At 41.8% G+C, this 17,346-nt stretch overlaps 1 protein-coding gene across 2 annotated transcripts in view; it reads left to right on the top strand.

Moving 5' to 3' along the window:
• pdia5 (protein disulfide isomerase family A, member 5) overlaps window positions 1-17,346 on the top strand; it is a 122,795-nt gene that overhangs the window by 101,056 nt on the left and 4,393 nt on the right. Inside the window, exons 15-16 of one of the 2 annotated variants that reach the window (XM_043694262.1) lie at window positions 3,202-3,272; window positions 12,823-12,957. In XM_043694262.1, coding sequence (XP_043550197.1) covers window positions 3,202-3,272; window positions 12,823-12,957 — 206 coding nt within the window. The remainder of the gene's footprint in view (window positions 1-3,201; window positions 3,273-12,822; window positions 12,958-17,346) is intronic. The other variant, XR_006312204.1, reaches the window with a different exon arrangement.

Genomic DNA, 17,346 nt, shown 5'->3' with positions numbered 1-17,346 from the left:
CCTAGGAACCCTCCAACCACAAGGGATGAATGCAGATTTCTCCAGCTTCCTCATTTCCCCTCCCCCCACCTTATCTCAGTCCCAACCCTCGGACTCAGCACCGCCTTCTTGACCAGCAATCTTCTTCCCGACCTCTCCGCCCTCACACCCACTCCGGCCTATCACCCTCACCTTAACCTCCTTCCACCTATCGCATTCCCATAGTCCCTCCCCCAAGTCCCTCCTCCCTATCTTTTATCTTAGCCTGCTTGGCACACCTTCCTCATTCCTGAAGAAGAGCTTATACCCGAAACATCGATGATGCTGCCTGACCTGCTGCGCTTTTCCAGTAACACATTTTTCACCTTATCCAATTGCGTTGCCACTTTCAGGGAGCTATGCACTAGAACCCCAGGATCCCACTGTATACCAATGTCCCTAATAGACTGACCTTTACAGCATTCTATCCTCTTGCATTTGACCTCCCAAAATGCATCATCTTCCACTTGTCAGGATAAATCTCCATCTGACATTTCTCCATCCACATTTCCAGCAGATCTATGTCCTGCTGTATCCATTGATAGTCTTACACACTATCAATAACTCCACTAATTTTCATGTCATCGTCAAACTTACTAATCCGACCACAGAAATTTTCATCCAAATCATAGATATTACAAACACAGACATCTCAGCACTGATCCTTGCGGAGCACCACTGGTCACAGTCAGAAAAAAACATCTTCACTACTCTGTCTTCTGCGACCAAGCTAATATTGTATCCAACTTGCCAACTCACCACGAATTCCATGTGATTTGATCTTTTGGGCCAGCCTACCATGAGAACCTTGTCAAATGCTTTTGTAAAGTTCATTTACACAACATACATTGCCCTATCCTTATTAACCATCTTTGTCATTTTGTCAAAAAACTCAATCAAGTTTCTGAAACAAGATCTCCCCTGCATAAAGCCATGCTGAGCCACCCCAAGAAGTCTAGTCTTCTCCAACGCAAGTAAATCCTGTACCTAAAGATCTTCTCTAATAATTTCTCTACCGCTGATGTAAGGCTCACTGGTCTATAATTACCTGGATTATCCCCGTTGCCCTTATTTAACAAAGGAACAGCATTAGCTATTCTCCAATCTTCTGGGGTCTCGCCTATAGCAAGAAGATACAAAGATCTCTGTCACAGCCTCAGTAATCTCCTACCTTGCCTCCTTCGGCATCCTGGGATACATGTCGTCAGGCTCTGGTGAGTTATCTATCTTAATATTTTTCAAGACGTCCGACACCACCACCATCTTAATGTTGACATGTCTTAAAGTATGAACAAGCCACTATAAATTTATTATCATCCATGTCCTCCTTGGTGAATGATCTTAAATTCCTCTTACAAACCCAATTTAACTGTTTGGGGACAGTTTTGAAGCCGGTCAAATATGACTGACTTGGCATAAATTGCCTTTTGCATGGTGCCTTGTACCAAACATAAAGGATTATTTTCTCCTACACCATCCATTTCCCGTCTGAATATCTAATAGCTCACTATTGCTTCTGGGCATCAAACGAGAGTCGCATTACTTTGAACGTATAAATCAGTCACAGTCACCTACTGGGTTCCATTTAAGGGCAAGTTTGAAGGAGACACGTGAATCATAGCTCACATCTAGACTTTGTCCAACTTTGAATTTAATATCCCTGTACATAAGTAACAAAAATGTTAACATGCAATATAAGCAAGTAAATAGAAACACAAATAAAATGTTCTTTATTGCAAGTGGAATAGAGTGTACAAGTAAGGAAGTCTTGCTGAGATTGTATGCTGTATTGGTGTTTGGAACAGGGATGATGTTTTCCTTTAAGGGGAAAATCTAATACTTAATTCCTAGGGCTTTGTTTAAAAATGAGGATTTATTTAACACTGAGGTAAAGACGAGTTTCTTTCTTGAGAGGTTTGTTAATCTTTGTTAATCTCCACCCTAGAGAGCAATGAATGCTTGATCATTGAATATATTCTAAGCTGAGTTAGATCAATCTTTGGTCGACAAGTGAGTGAAGGATTATAGAGGGCAGGTGGGAAAGTGGAGTTGAGGCCACAGTGAGATAATTCGCAATCTTATTGTATGCCAGACCAGGTAAGCAGCTGAGTGGTCCACTCCCACTCCTAATGATATGGCATCAGTTAATAAACGCTGAGCTAAAATGCCGGAAATGGCTTCAGCCATCTGGGTTAGGCTGAATCTTAGATGATTCATTTGTTTGAGGTCATAGAGGTACTCTGGGAAGCATTCAAACATACTGTAATATTGCAGTAGAGAGAACATATCTGACAATGGTCTCGCGTACCATAACAACAGCCTTTTTAAAAAGAAAATCTGAATTATTTAACCTTGAATGGGGGGGTAATGAGAAGAAACCAACCAATCTTCTGTTAAATGGAAAAGTCAACCCTGAGCACTTTTTCAACCTGATAGTACCTTATGAGACCCAGGTGCAAATTAGTAAAAAGTTAATTACTGCAGTCAGGCAGCTCCTATCTCAGATTGGGGTGGACTTGCAAGTAGTGCAGCAAAGAAACAAATGTATAAATTGTTCAGGGGTGTTAATCATATTTTGCTACAGAGCATAAGTCGACTATAATTTGCATTTATCTGACACCTTTACCATAATGAAATGTCCCAATGCACTTCTCAGGAGCATTATAAAATAAGAAAAGGACCTCCATACCTACACTTGGCTCTTTGTGATGCCCCCTTCTGCCACTAATTCAAGGTGACGGCAAAACCACACACAATGGCATCTATATTTGTTTGTCGACTGATCAGAGGAAGCCTTGTTGCCTGCCCTTAGCACTGTGAAGATCTTCTGTGTAAGCAGGATGAAGGCTACATCCCGATTAATTCTGCTAATACCACACACAAAGCTGGAGACTGGAACCAATCTATTCTCAATGTCACATGGGAATTATTTCACGCATAACATGTTAGAATAAGTAGTTCCCATGCGTATAATGCACTTGAAGAGATCTGATCACAATATCTTTGCAAAAACAAATATGGCATTATGCTTAGTCCTTTGTTATGCCACTGGCCTGGATAGATGTAAAGAAAGCTACATTTTGTTTTTTTTTCTCTCTTGCTCTTTCTTCAAACCTTCCAGATCAAGCTTTCAATTGTGCCCAGGGTGATTTATGAACTGCTCTTTCATTTTTTTTGTTCTAGGGTGCCCTCACTGTAAGAATACTATCCCACATTTCACAACAGCCGCTGACCATTTTAAAGAAGAACGAAAGGTAATTTTACGGTTTAAGGGATTGGTCCCATCTCTTAAACGTGGTGTAGAACAATTCATCTTTGAATTTGCACGCACTTGTGTAAGATACTCTTTCCCCACAACCCCTCCACCAATGGTTAAATGGTCCAAATATGTAACTTGATACAAATGAACACCGAGCTCTGGCGTTTTCCCACGTTGTAAAGCTGATTTTGATGGGGGTGACAGTGAGTGCACACCACAGTCGCTGTTTGTGACTCTTGATGTACAAGAGTGAAAGGCATATTTGTAGAAACATAGAAAATAGGAGCAAGAGTAGACCATTCAGCCCCACGATGCTGCTCCACCATTCAATATTATCATGGCTGATGACCCAACGCAGTGCCCTGTTCCTGCTTTCTCCCCATACCCTTTAATATTCTTGCTCCCAATATCTATCCAAGCTGGAAAATGTGTATCAGATGAGGCCAAGGCAGTGAAATCTCACCACTTTTATCTGGACAGAAGTTGTAACATTATAACACCAAAGTGGGGGGGAGTGGGACTAATGGGGTCACAGTTTGAAGAACCACAGCCAAGGTTTAGGACTGAATAACCTCTGTTTACTCTTAAACAATTTTTGGTCATTTGGTTAGAAGAATTCCCTGTGGGCTGCCTGTATCCTGAGGGGTGGAACCACCTGCAGTGAGGACCGATGTATTCAGCACAAGCCTTCTCAATCTTCCTTTGTCTCAGATGGGATGAAACCAACCTCATCCTGTTGGAACTTTGACCAAAGAGTCAGTTTTAGTTCTTGATTGTTGTGTAGTAATTCGCAATTCTGACTTGTGTGTGGCTGCAATTTTTTTTTACACATTTTTATGATTCTGCAAAGTTTAAGGGAGTTAACTTGGCAGTAAGTTTGGGAGTAATTGTGCATGTGTCTGCCACCAAGCTAAGTATACAAACTACCCTGCAGAGTAAAAAGGCTGTCAGCACAGCCAGAAACTTGCCTTCCCTTCTCTTCCATTTTATTTCCTTTTCCTCACCCCCTCACTGTCACACTATTTTCTTCCAGCTTGGAGATTGGAATATGAGAAAGTACACTGGGCATCCAACGTGGTGCCCCCACCTTCCGCTATAAAAGGAGTTTGTGCTCATGATGTCCTATAAAGCAAACTCCTGATCCTCAGTACAGGGGGAGCTCACAATCCAACTTTTGCCCATATGCAGAGAAGGCATCCCAAATGAACTCTTCACTATGATCACTTCTTAACTATGCCCTCGTAGATACACCATTCAGTTCTGCAATCAGCAAGGCTATGTAGGTTTCTCTCTGCTTTTCTCATGTTCCATGACCTTTCCACCATGGGAAATGATAAATAATTCCTCCCTCATAATAGAACAACAGCAACTGGAGCAGGAGAAGGCCATTTGGGTTTGCAAGCCTAATGTGATCAACCATTCAGTATGATCATGGCTGATCATTATCCAATCCATGTAATCGTTGGCTGTTGCTGTGTGGGTTGCACCCTTGCCTTGCATTTATGGGTTCAAGACTTACCCCAGGTATCTGGGCACACTACTCAGGTTTGTACTGAGGGAGTACTGAACGGTGGGAGGTGCCTCCTGGTAGATTTCTGCTCTCCGGTGGACATAAAAGGTTCCCTGGCACTAATTCAGGAAAAGTAGTGGAGCTTTTGCAGTGTCCTGGCCAATATTCATCCCTCAATCTATATCACTAAAAGATCTGGCACAGTGGTTAGCACTGCTGCCTCACAGCTGTGAGGAGTTTGCACATTCTCCGCGTGTCTGCGTGGGTTTCCTCCAGGTGCTCCGGTTTCCTCCCACAGTCCAAAAATGTGCAGGTTAGGTGAATTGGCCATGCTAAATTGCCCGTAGTGTTAGGTGCAGGGGTAAATGTAGGGGAATGGGTCTGGGTGGGTGCGCTTCGGTGAGTCGGTGTGGACTTGTTGGGCCGAAGGGCCTGTTTCCATACTTTAAGTAATCTAATCTAATCTAGCTAATAGTTATTTCAGTTTGTGGAACTATGTTGTGCACCAATTCGCTGCTGCATTTTCCTACATTATAAATGCGACTGCACTTCAAAACATGATTCATTGTCCTGAAGTTATGAAAATTGCTATATAACTGCAAATCTTTTCTTCCGGTATGAATTAAGTACTGGTGACAGGAGGTTATTCAGCCCAATTACAACCTATCGTTTGAAACAAACTTCAGTTTCCCAACCCTCCCAAATATGACATTTCTTAAATAATTATGTTTGCGCCCTTTAGGCTTTACATTGCTCCTCCAACTGCCCTCTCGTCAGTTAGAAACTCTTTCAGTTCCTGCAACCATGCTCCCATCCTGTTTCCTCTTTGCATCCAGTCATCTTTTAATGTATTTGGTTGTTGTATTCGCTTCACTAAACATTTTGCCTTTTCCCTTCGCATATTTTAGGATATGTTTTTGCTGCTTACATTCCTTCTGATTAATTTGGCATCTGGTTTGGCTACATGTTTGTTGATTCAGATTTGTATGTGTCCAGTAACACGTTCAGCATTACCTCTTTAATTTCCCAATTATCCACTGACTGGACGGTGTTTCTCAACCATGAATGTGTTAAGACATGTTGCTTTATATCTTTAAAGTTAGCTGTTCAGAATTGAGAATCTGAATATTGATCTTCAGTCATTCACAATCCCAGGTAATATTGAACTTGAAACAAAACAGCAGTTGCTAGAAAAACACAGCAGGTTGAGCAGCATCTGTGGAGAGAAAGCAAAGCTAACAATTTGGGTCCAGTGATCCTTCGTCAGAGCTCTTTGTTCGAAAGTAGGTTCACTGGTCCCAAAATGTTAACTCTGCTTTCTTTCTGCAGATACTGCTGGACCTGCTGAGATTTTCTGGCAATTTCTGTTTTTGTTTCTGACTTCCGGCATCTGCAGTTCTCTGGTTATTTTTGTTCATGCTGAACTTCAGTTACTCTGTGGTCTCTGTCCAACAGGAGAATCACCGCCTCCATGCTGTGTTTAATACAGGCTGCTTAATGTTGTCAAACCTAGACATGGACTGAGGTTTAATTGATGCACTCATTTGGTCATATGTTGTTTACTAGCTCAAATTGCAAAGTACTTTGACCTTAGCAATTTATATTTGATTAAAGCAAAAACAGAAAGTGCTGTAGAAACTCAGCAGGTCTCACAGCATTGGTAGAGAGAAAAACAGTCAACATTTCTATTCCAGTGACCCTGCATTGTTTGAATTCTCTTCTATTAATTAGTACATTTCTTTCAATGGCAAACTCACATGAGGTACAGCCCACTTCTTCTGATAGATGTTCTAAGTCTATATGATAGCTCCTATTTTATCTTGATTGCCAGTTGTATTTTGTGCCTAATGGAAGAGGAGGGAAGAATAGTGACCTGCTTCATTATGCTCCCGAGGTGGGTACTGTGAAGCCATTCTCTATCCACTTGATATGAATTAGGAGCAGAAGTAGGCCATTCAACCCCTCTGTTTTTTTTTTCAGTAAGACAATAGCCTCAACTCCACATTTCCTGATAATCTTTGACTCACTCATTAGTCAAGAATGTATCTACCTTCACCTTAAAAGAATTCCAATGACACTGCCTCCACTGCTGTTTGGGGAATAAAGTTCAAAGACATGTGATCCTTTGAGAGAAAAATATTCCTCCCCATAACCATCTCAATGGACAGCCCCTTATTTTCAAACTGTTTTCACTTGTTGCAGGCTCCTTTTTTTTCCTCCCCCAAGGAGAAATGTCCCAGTACCCAGCCTGTCAGGACCCTTAGAATCTTACGTTTCAATATAATTGTTTCTGATTATTCTAAATCCCAATGGATACAAGTCCAGACTGTCTGACCTTTCCTAATATGACTCTTGCCAACCAAGGTATGTCGGATCCTTCTCTGAACTATTCCAATACATTTACAACCTTCCTTAAATAAGGAGATCAAAACTGTACAAAGTACTCCTCACCAACACACTATGCAACTGGGGCAAAATATCCTTCCTTTTATATTTAATTCCCCTTTAATAAATGACAACATTCCATTTTCTTTCTTGATTACTTGCTGAACCTGTATGCTAACTTCTTGTGACTTATATAACAGTGCATTCAGATTCATTTGTACCTCAGAGTTCTACAATTGCCGCTTGTTTATTCTTGCCAAAGTGGAAAAGTTCACATTTTACCACATCACACTCTATCTGCCAAACATTTGCCCATTCATGTAACCTCCTTCACTTCCTTCCATGTTGGTAACCCATGAGTCTTAAGATGTATAAATGTCTTCCCCCTCACCTACCCTGATGATCTGGGTGAGATCATAAGCTCTGTTGGAAAAATGGTGGAAAAGTAGGACGCTTGGGAGCTTGTTGCTGGTTAGCTCATTTACTGTGCACAGGGCTAATGATTCTATTGCACCACCCCACGTCATCAATTACAGAATGTAGAACATAGGAACAAGAGTGGACTGTGCAGCCTGGTGATCTTATTCCACCATTTGACAGGATTGTTCTTGGGCTCATCTTAACACCATTTACGGATCTTGATTCTGTAATTGTTAATACAACAAAAAAATCTGAGCAATCCCAGCTTTTCAGTAACCACCTAGTCACAACAGTTTGGGCATGTTTGGGAGGGCTGTGGAAGGCTAAATAGAGCTCTGGACCTCTACTCTTTGTGTGGAGATGTTCTTCCTGATTTCATCCATGAGAAACTTGGCTCCAATTTTACGGTTCTGCCTCCTTGTTCAGAACGTACCCTACCCCATCTAGACCAAATAGTTCTTCATTCGGAGCCCGTATCAAATCCTGTAATCCTCTTTGACACCTCACTGAGATCACCCCTTAATCTTCCATACTACAGGGATTGTAAGCTGAGTCTATGTGACTTGACCTCATAATGTAACCCTTTTAGCAAATATCAACTCCCTCAGTGAGTTACAGAACTTGCAATTTTAAGAAGCTAAATCTAGGATCACCTAAATAGAAAATGATTTGGTGTGTCAGGGATGTGCTGTTGACCTACGCTTCTTCATAACCTTGCATTGCAGAGTACATATTGATCAGCAACTTGTGTTAATGGAACAAAACAATGCCTACCCCTGCATGTCTTGCAAACAGTGCCAAAAATCAATATACTTTATGCTGCTTTGTTCACTTTCCCTATTTTTCCCCAAATGACTGTCAATAACAATTCCATTAGGTCCATTTCGCTTTGCCAATAAACCAGTTATGTGAATAGGATCTTGCACTAATAAAGGATCCACGTCATTTCAATCTGGCTAGAATGCACTGTCAGGCTCCGTTGATCTCTCGGCTAACCAAAGCAGTGAGTAGCTGAATATAAATGTTTCGGGGTGTCCCCACTTCCTGACCTGTGCTGAATTAGCTGATCTCAAATTAGATGTAGTCAGGGCAATGCAGTTGTCATCTGTGCCTGTAGGTCTTGAGAGGTTTCCGACCTTAGCGCAATTGTATCGAATACCTCCACGCACCTGCTGTAAATGAACCCAACCATTTCCAACCTGTCTGATCTTCAATCAAGTGTCTGACTATTTAGCCAATGCCCTACCCCACCAAACCCCTCACACCTTCACAATTTTATATTTCTATTCCTTTTTCATCCCATCTCATTGCTCACTACGTTCTCTTCAGCCCGAAATTGCTTCAGTGCTTTTCCCATGGTTTTCTTTTCCAGAATATTTTGACGCTGCCCTCCTGCTCTGTAAATGCACATTGCTATCAATTTAATTGGGTTATCGTCCTGTGTGAATTCTGGTTTCCAACTTAATTTTCACTGTTGGTTGTGCATCGCCAGCCATTCAATATTGATTTCCTACAATACAACAAACTTTAAAATATACTTTGTTGGCTTCAGAGCATTGAGGGTGTACTGAGGTGGTGGATGGATCTGTGTAATTTCCCTCCAAGCTAACACTGTGCACCCTGGAGTTAGCCTGCTGCACCTTGTTCATCACCCTTTCAATCATCTGTAATTCAGACTCCATCTCCTCTTGCAGTTTCTCACCTATACGCATATACGAAGCTCAACTGGTTGATTTTCCTAATTAAATATATGTGCATATTGATATACCTTTGAACCAAAGAAGGGGAAACTTCCCAGGCTTCCTGTCTGGCTCCTCATGGAATACGAACTTCCAGTTGTTGGGTAAGGGCAGTGGTATAGTCCTTGTGATCAAACAAAATTAGAGTGGTGCTGGAAAAGCACAGCAGGTCAGACAGCATCCGAGGAGCAGGAAAATCAACGTTTCGAGCAAAAGCCCATCACCAGGAATGAGCTCATTCCTGATGAAGGGCTTTTGCCCAAAACGTCGATTTTCCTGCTCCTCGGATGCTGTCTGACCTGCTGTGCTTTTCCAGCACCACTCTAATCTTGACTCTGATCACCAGCATCTGCAGTCTTCACTCTCACCCTGTGATCAAACAACCTAGTTCACACACTGAGAATAGGAAAGGTAACAAGAGGCACTTTTTGTTGCGGAGTTCTGACTTTCTCCATCAAAAAAACCTGTGTTTTTAACAAAGCAAGGAGAAAAATGATTGGCAATGTTTTTATAAGAAAACAAGGAGGTGAAATGCATTCAAACTGCATTTGAATTTAATATGGTGCAATCTATCTCTTTGCAGTTACTCTGCTGCTCAATGTGCCTTCTCTGCAGACGTTTACCCAATGCAAATCAGTGGCTCCAGTCACCGCTAATCATTCTTTTTAAACTTCATTACATTAAAGCTGCACGTTGGTGACATATACAGACTAAATAATATGGTGCTTTCTGCAGGAAATATTTATTAATCGATTGTACCATCAAAAATGCACTCCAAAATGTTAGTTGGGCACTTAGTGATTTACTGTGCAAACAAATGTCAGCTAGATTTGAGATGTAGTGACAGCAGAATGATCAGCGTAATTACGCAGCTTGCTGGAATTTTCACAGTTTGCAGGTTAAAAGGGTTAAATTACCCCTTTTCTCTATTGTTGTCTCAAGCTGCTTATCAGCAAATGGGCGATTGTCCACATTGCTGCCCAGCGTTGACAGTTTGCATTCTACATCATTTGAGTTACACTTCTTTTCTCCCTCTCATTTTTACTCCTCCCCGCCCTTATTAATTCGGTCTTCCAAGGTCCCAATAGATCTCATGTTCATCACATGCCTGTGGAGTCAAACAGCTGAATAGTAAGGTTACTGGTTCAGTTTGATCTGTGCTGAGACCATTGATCACGTACTCTCCCATTGGGCTCAGAAAGTGGTTCTGAATCAGCCATGGTTTCCACTTAGGGGGACCATCCACTAACCTCTGTTGAGATTCAAGGGACAGATTCAAGATTGACGCTGCTATTCTCCCATAGTCCGTCATCAATATTGCTCGAAGCTGTAGTTTTAAGATGGGGGGGGGGGGTGAAGTTAATATTGTTACAAAATATTTAAGGGATTGTTTCAGAGGAGGTTTTTTTTCTTCTCTTCACTGCTGCTCCTTGTCCTCTTTTTTCCTAGTCTCCTGAAGAAATGATTTTTTCAAGAATACAGTATTACTTTGGCATAAGTTATCAAAATAACTAAATTTAATGTGAGATACGACATTCACAGTTGGGTACCAGTGAAACTGGTCTAAAACAATTTCCAGCAAGTGTTGCTAGATAGTGATCAGATTTGGTAACACCTCACCAATTATGTTACCAGGGACTCTCAACTTATTTCTCCTACCAGAGGTTAACTAACAGCATGTGTGGCAGGGACCAATTCTGAGGTTTTTCCCTACTCCATATGGCTCATTCCCACACTGCATTGTTCAATTGATCACTGAGCTATGGAGAGAGGTTGCTGACTTCTCTCGTCTAGAATGTTTGGCTGCATGGATTTTCAAAAATGCTTTTGATTTGCTGTTGTGTTTTCTGAATGGGTGATGAGGAATGTAGGAAATGGTCATTTAGTCCATGACTTAAACTGATAGCTGATCTGTGAACTAATTTCATGTACCTAACTTCACCCTATATCGCTTACCTATATTTTTTTTTAAAAAGGTTGATAAATTTAATAATTTTTCAATGAGCAATTGATCTAGAAAGCCACTGCAGTTCGCAAAACTGTGACCACCACCTGTGCTTACTTGTCTGTGCCCTTCTCAAGGAAAGGCCCAGTTCCAATTTTTAGGCTGTATTCCCTTGTTCCAGCCAGCAGAAATGACTTCTTTTTATCTACCCTGTTGACTCCCAAGATAACATGAAAACTTCCATAGATACGTCCCTTAACACAATCCAACTTTGTGTAATGGGCAATAAATGCTGACCTTGCTAACAATACTCACATTCCACGAATAGTTTTTGTTTTAAATCTAATTTAGCTCCGAGATTATTCGAGTAAATTTGTGGCACTCCTCCAAGGCCTGTGGTGGGGTGCCCAGAATAGAAGTGTTACAGCCCTGTGGGAGGCCATTTGGCCCCTCATTTTCTATATTTGTACTCCGAATGAGCCGTGCACCTCGTGGCATTCCCCTGCACATTCATTTTCTACAGATAGTAATCCAATTTCGTCCTGAATCTCTCATTTGAATCTGCTGCCCCCATATTCAGACCACATAATTCCAAACTTCAGTCACTCACTGAGTGAAAAAGATTCTGCTCTTGTCTCCATTGCTGTCTTTGCCAATGATCTTAAATCTGTACTCCTATCAGTCCTGTAGATGTTGCCTAATCAGGGCCTGTACTGCTGCAGCACGTCTTCTCGACCCCCTCGTGTTCTTGCAGGTCAATTTTTTCCAACTATATATTGTATTGAAAAGTTGACATTAAAGGATTTTGCAATGTGGAGATAAAAATTGTCATCTGGAATGCCAACTATATTCATCTGTGAAGAGCTGCCTATAGCAGGGGGGGGATCCTGTCTGCTTTTTCCATTGGGTCAAAGGTTATGCATTGTTTCTCCTCTGCCTTCTCTCCCAGAATTCAGAAGAAACTTTTTTCCCTCCGAATGTGCAACCTGCTACCACAACGAGTAGCATTGATGCATTTAAGGGGAAATTAGATAAGTAGGTTGAGAGAAGAAGGCTTTCAAGTGTTAGAAAACGGTCTTGAATGGAGCATGAACTGCATGGACCTGTTGCTCTTTTTTTTATGTTCTATATATTTTCTAATCAGCCTGTTCAAATATCCTCTGGTGCAGGTGGGACTTGAACCCAGGTCTCCTGGTTCAGAGGCAAGGGTATTACCACTTTGCCAGAATAGCCCTTTGCCTTCTGTATGTTCTGCATAACTATCACAGGAGATTGACAGCTCACAGAGGTCATTGATCCCATAGAGTTTGACCAATAAAAGGACTTTTAATTCACCAATATGGCGCTTCGGTAACCAGTGGCACCAGTTGATCCTTTGTTGATTTTGTTCAGACCCAAGATTATTGTCTGTTAGTAGTCACTTGGCAGTACAGAGCGTAAGTAATGCCGAAAAAAGGCACTGTCGCAGCTTTTCATCTTTCACCCATCAAGACAGAATGGCAATATTGTCTTTTTTAATTTCACTTGTTTTAATTTCAATTTGCAGATTGCCTATGCTGCAGTCGATTGTACTAAAGGACAGAATCATGAGTTATGCAAACAGGAAGGTGTGGAGGGATACCCCATGATCAGCTATTACAATTATGGCAAATTTATGGAGAGGTACAGTGGAGAAAGAGCGGTGAGTATAACTTGGCATTGACTCTTTTTCTCACTTGTGTAAGGATTGTCCTCTGGTAAATTAGGGAGCAAAAGATGGGTCAGTGCAGCTCCAAGCTAAAATTCTTGATGATTGACACTAATTTAAGTCAGTCTTCAGTAGCAGCTTCATTGATCCTGATTTCTGAATCAGGCAGGTCCATTGGGTTTCAGGTCTCTATTGCTAACTGGCCAGTTACTGAATGAACCTGAATAAGTAAACCAGTTTTTGGAGGTTACAGGTCATCATTTTGCCTTTAGGTCTGTTTAAGCCAGTGCGCTAACAGGAGTCAACTGTGACTCTATGGCAAAAACACTCAGCTCTGAATCAGAAGGATGTGTTTTCGGGCCTCTCTTGACAACTATATACAAACTCTAGGCTGATAATCCAATGCAGTACCAAGGGAGTGCTGCACTGTCAGAGGTGCCACTTATCAAATGCGTCATCAAACTCATGAGTCATGAGGCCCTAACTTTGCTATCAAGTGGATGTAAATGATCCTGTGGTACTATTTGGAAAGAAGAAAGGAAATTTCCTGATGAAAGGTAACAGAACTGAAGCATTAAGTCTCAAACTTCACAGACTTGCTGTGTAATTTCAGCATTTACTGTTCTTGTGTTGAATGCTTCTTGGTGCCTAACCAATGGTTTTCGCTCCTCTAACATCACTGCAAACAGATTTTGTCTGGTCATTTACCGCTGTTGCTTGTAGGACTTTGTATATGAATTAGTTGTCCCCTTTCCTGCCCTTCAAAAAACATTCATCGATTGTGAAGTGTTTTGGACATTTTGAGGTTGTACAAATCTAACTAACAGGTGAGTGGTCCCTGCATGAGAACTGGCCAGTGATAGTGCCGGGCTACATGGATTATCTGGTTGTAATTCAGTAGAGCCCTCCCATCTCCCATTTGTGCATGATTAAGACCACGTTGGATTTTGTTAAACTGAGTGTACCTCTGGAGACAAGGAAATGAGAACACTTACCAGCTTGTAACTGGCAAAAGCATTCTACCTGCGGAGATTTCTCAGCTTGCCTTAAACATGGCACTCGATGTTCAGACAAGACAGCCAAGCAGCTAAACAAAGGGGGAAAAAAATCCTAATTGGGCGCAGGTACTACACAAAAGAGCATTTTCAGTCCACTGAACTGCCAGCGTCTTCAAGAGACAAGTGACCTATAGTCACACAAAATTGAATGGTTCAGCTCAATAAGGAAATTATTTTTTCCCCAATAACTTCAGTTATTTAGGGATCTGAATTTTATGGTAAAGTATTTTATTTTATATATGCAGCTTTATCTCTCTGAAATATTCCAAAGTGCTCCAGAAAATAAATTATTTCTGGAAGTACAAAGAATGAATGGGTTCTGGTATTGAAAGGTTTAGTTAAAGTAGTTAAAAGAAAATAGATTTCGTGAATGTAATTCCCTCGCAGTGAAACTCTCTTCTCCTTATTCATTGTCCATTTTCCTCTCTAATCTCAAGTGCTCAGAGCTTTGTGATGAGATTTTGCACGCAATTCTGTTGATGCCCTATTTTCTGCAAGTGGAGCGCTGCACTACACTTTCGATGATAACTCAGAAATTATCAAGTTTTTGGCCCACACACACTGAGAGCATTCCAAGCTAGGGCCAAAACAACACCTTACATTAAACATATTTTCAATGTTGTGAAATATTCCAAGGTGCTTCGCAGTCTTATTACAATAATTTTTTTTCATGGTGTGTGGACATTGCTGGCTGGGCCAGCATTTATTGCCCATCCTTTATTGAAAGATCAATAGAACAGAAAAAGACCCTTCAAGTCAATGCCAGTCAGAAACAACCTTAACTATTCTAATCCCATGTTCCAGCGCTTGGCCCATAGCCTTGTATGCTGTGACATTGCAAATGCAAATCTAAATACTTCTTAAATGTTATGAGGGTTTTTCCCTGCACCACCCTTACAGATAGTAAGTTCCAGATTCCAGCTTGTGCTTAACTGACTGCCACAACTGGATCCTCTGCCTCCCATTGTAAGTTCCTGAGACCTGGCACCAGGCAAGCAGCACGGCTCTCTAGGACCGATCCTCTTGTCTACATAAAACAGTGTCTATACCCCTCACTATACTATCCCTTGCTCCCACTAATTTCTTGGTGCTGTCCCCACTTGAATGGCATCCTGTACCATGGTGCCATGTTAGCTAGCTCATTCACTCTGCAGCCTCCAGTCTCATCCACGCAAGTTTAAAGAACCTCAAACCTGATAGACAGTGGCAGAGCCTTCTATGCCTGCAGTACTACCTTCTGAATCCCCTTACCTGCTTCACTTGCAGTCACACATTCCTGTCTCTGACCACTGAGCAAATCAGACCCAATCTTAAATAAGGCAAAAGCAGAAATTGCTGGTGAAACTCAACAGGTCTCGTGGCACCTGTGGGAAGAAAGCAGCGTTAACTTTTCTAGTCTGGTGACTCTTCATCAGAATCTAAATCCTAAATGATGTCCCTGCCTCCTAGTCCAGAGAAACCCAAGTAGTTTTGCCCCTTCCCTGAAGTGCCGCGATGACTGTAGTTTGTCACTAGCTCAAAGCTCTGAGCAGAAGCTGCTGGAGGTGTCAACACTTACTGCAGATGTGTCACAGAGGAGGTATAAGGGCAAAGAACTATTAATGTAATTATAGATGGGAGACCTCACATGGAGCATTGTGTCTAGTTGTAGTCTCCTTACTGAGGGAGGGACATACCTGATTTATTGGGAGGACAACATAAAGCTGTAAATAAAGAGTAAATACAGCTGTTTCTTGGTGTAATGGGTTAATTGTAGAGGAAGTGATTGAGTAGATGAGGCCTATATCTCTGAGGTTTAGTTGTTGTCATTTCAAAAGGCAGGTAAGTGTCAACCACATCACGGTGGATCTGGAGTCACATGTTGGCCAGACGAGGTAAGGATGGCAGATCTCCATCCATAATGAGCACTATTGAACCATATGGATTTTTATGATTATCAACAATGGTTGCCATTAGTCTAGCTTTGAATTCCAGATTATTTTATATAGAATTCAGATTTCATCATCTGCCATTGTAGGATTTGAACCAATCTCCCCACAAAATTTGGAACTCTGGATTGCTAGTCTAGTGACATTTACATTGGCTTTGGCACAGTGGTAGATTATTTCAGAGATATACGCAAAACCTTAGTCAAAGTACATTTTGAGTGAGTGTCTGAGAGAAGTGATGTGGTTTTTACACACAAAGGTTCAGAGCTTATGCCTAAGTAGCTGTGAGCTTGGAAGTTAATGATACGGTGTAAGAAGTTGTGGATGCAGAAGACCAGAATTGTGGGAAGCACGGTGGCATAGTGGGCGGCAGGGGGCACAGTGGTTAGCACTGCTGCCTCACAGCGCCAAAGACCCAGGTTCAATTCCCGCCTCAGGCGACTCTCTGTGTGGGGTTTGCACATTCTCTCCATGTCTGCGTGGGTTTCCTCCGGGTGCTCTGGTTTCCTCCCACAATCCAAAAAAAAATGTGCTGGTTAGGTGAATTGCCCATGCTAAACTACCCGTAGTGTTAGGTGAAGGGGTAAATGTAGGGGAATGGGTCTGGGTGGGTTGCGCTTCGGCGGGTCGGTGTGGATTTGTTGGTCCAAAGGGCCTGTTTCCACATTGTAAGTAATCTGATCTTAGAATTGGGTGAAGTGAAAGATTTCTGAGATTTGAGCTAAGGAAATTGAACAGGAGGATTAGAATTTTAAATTCATTTTAAGCCTAGTCTCTCAGGGTGATGGTGAACAGGACCTCTTTTTGAATTAGGAAATGGATAACAGTGTTGGATGAGCTGGTTTCCAGATGGCAGTAAATGGCAGTTCAATCGAGGTAAATGTTGTCGGAGTAGTTGAATTGGGGAACAAAAGCATGGACTTGGGTAAGAGTGGGCACATGCAGTATCATGGAAGTGAATGCCAGAGGTTTGTAGAAAGGATTCAAGAGGTCAAAAACTTGACTCAGTATCAAATAACTACTGACTGTTTTAAATAATACCTGTCGGATAGAGTACTGCTATGGGGACCATTGGCTTTTAGAATAGACAAGTTAAAAATCAGCTAGGGTTCCCATGTGTGATCACCTCTGGAAATGCAATAGACAATAGGTGCAGGAGTAGGCCATTCTGCCCTTCGAGCCTGAACCACCATTCAATATGATCATGTCTGATCATCCTTAATCAGTATCCTGTTCCTGCCTTATCTCCATAACCCTTGATTCCTCTCTCCTTCAGAGCTCTAACCAACTCTTTCTGAAATGAATCCAGAGACTGGGCCTCCACTGCCCTCTGGGGAAGAGCATTCCACACAGCCACCACTCTCTGGGTGAAGGAGTTTCTCCTCATCTCTGTCCTA

This window comes from Chiloscyllium plagiosum, chromosome 7, assembly GCF_004010195.1.
Source record: "Chiloscyllium plagiosum isolate BGI_BamShark_2017 chromosome 7, ASM401019v2, whole genome shotgun sequence".
In the NCBI taxonomy this organism is placed as follows: domain Eukaryota; kingdom Metazoa; phylum Chordata; class Chondrichthyes; order Orectolobiformes; family Hemiscylliidae; genus Chiloscyllium; species Chiloscyllium plagiosum.
This window is presented reverse-complemented; position numbering and strand designations above follow the sequence as displayed.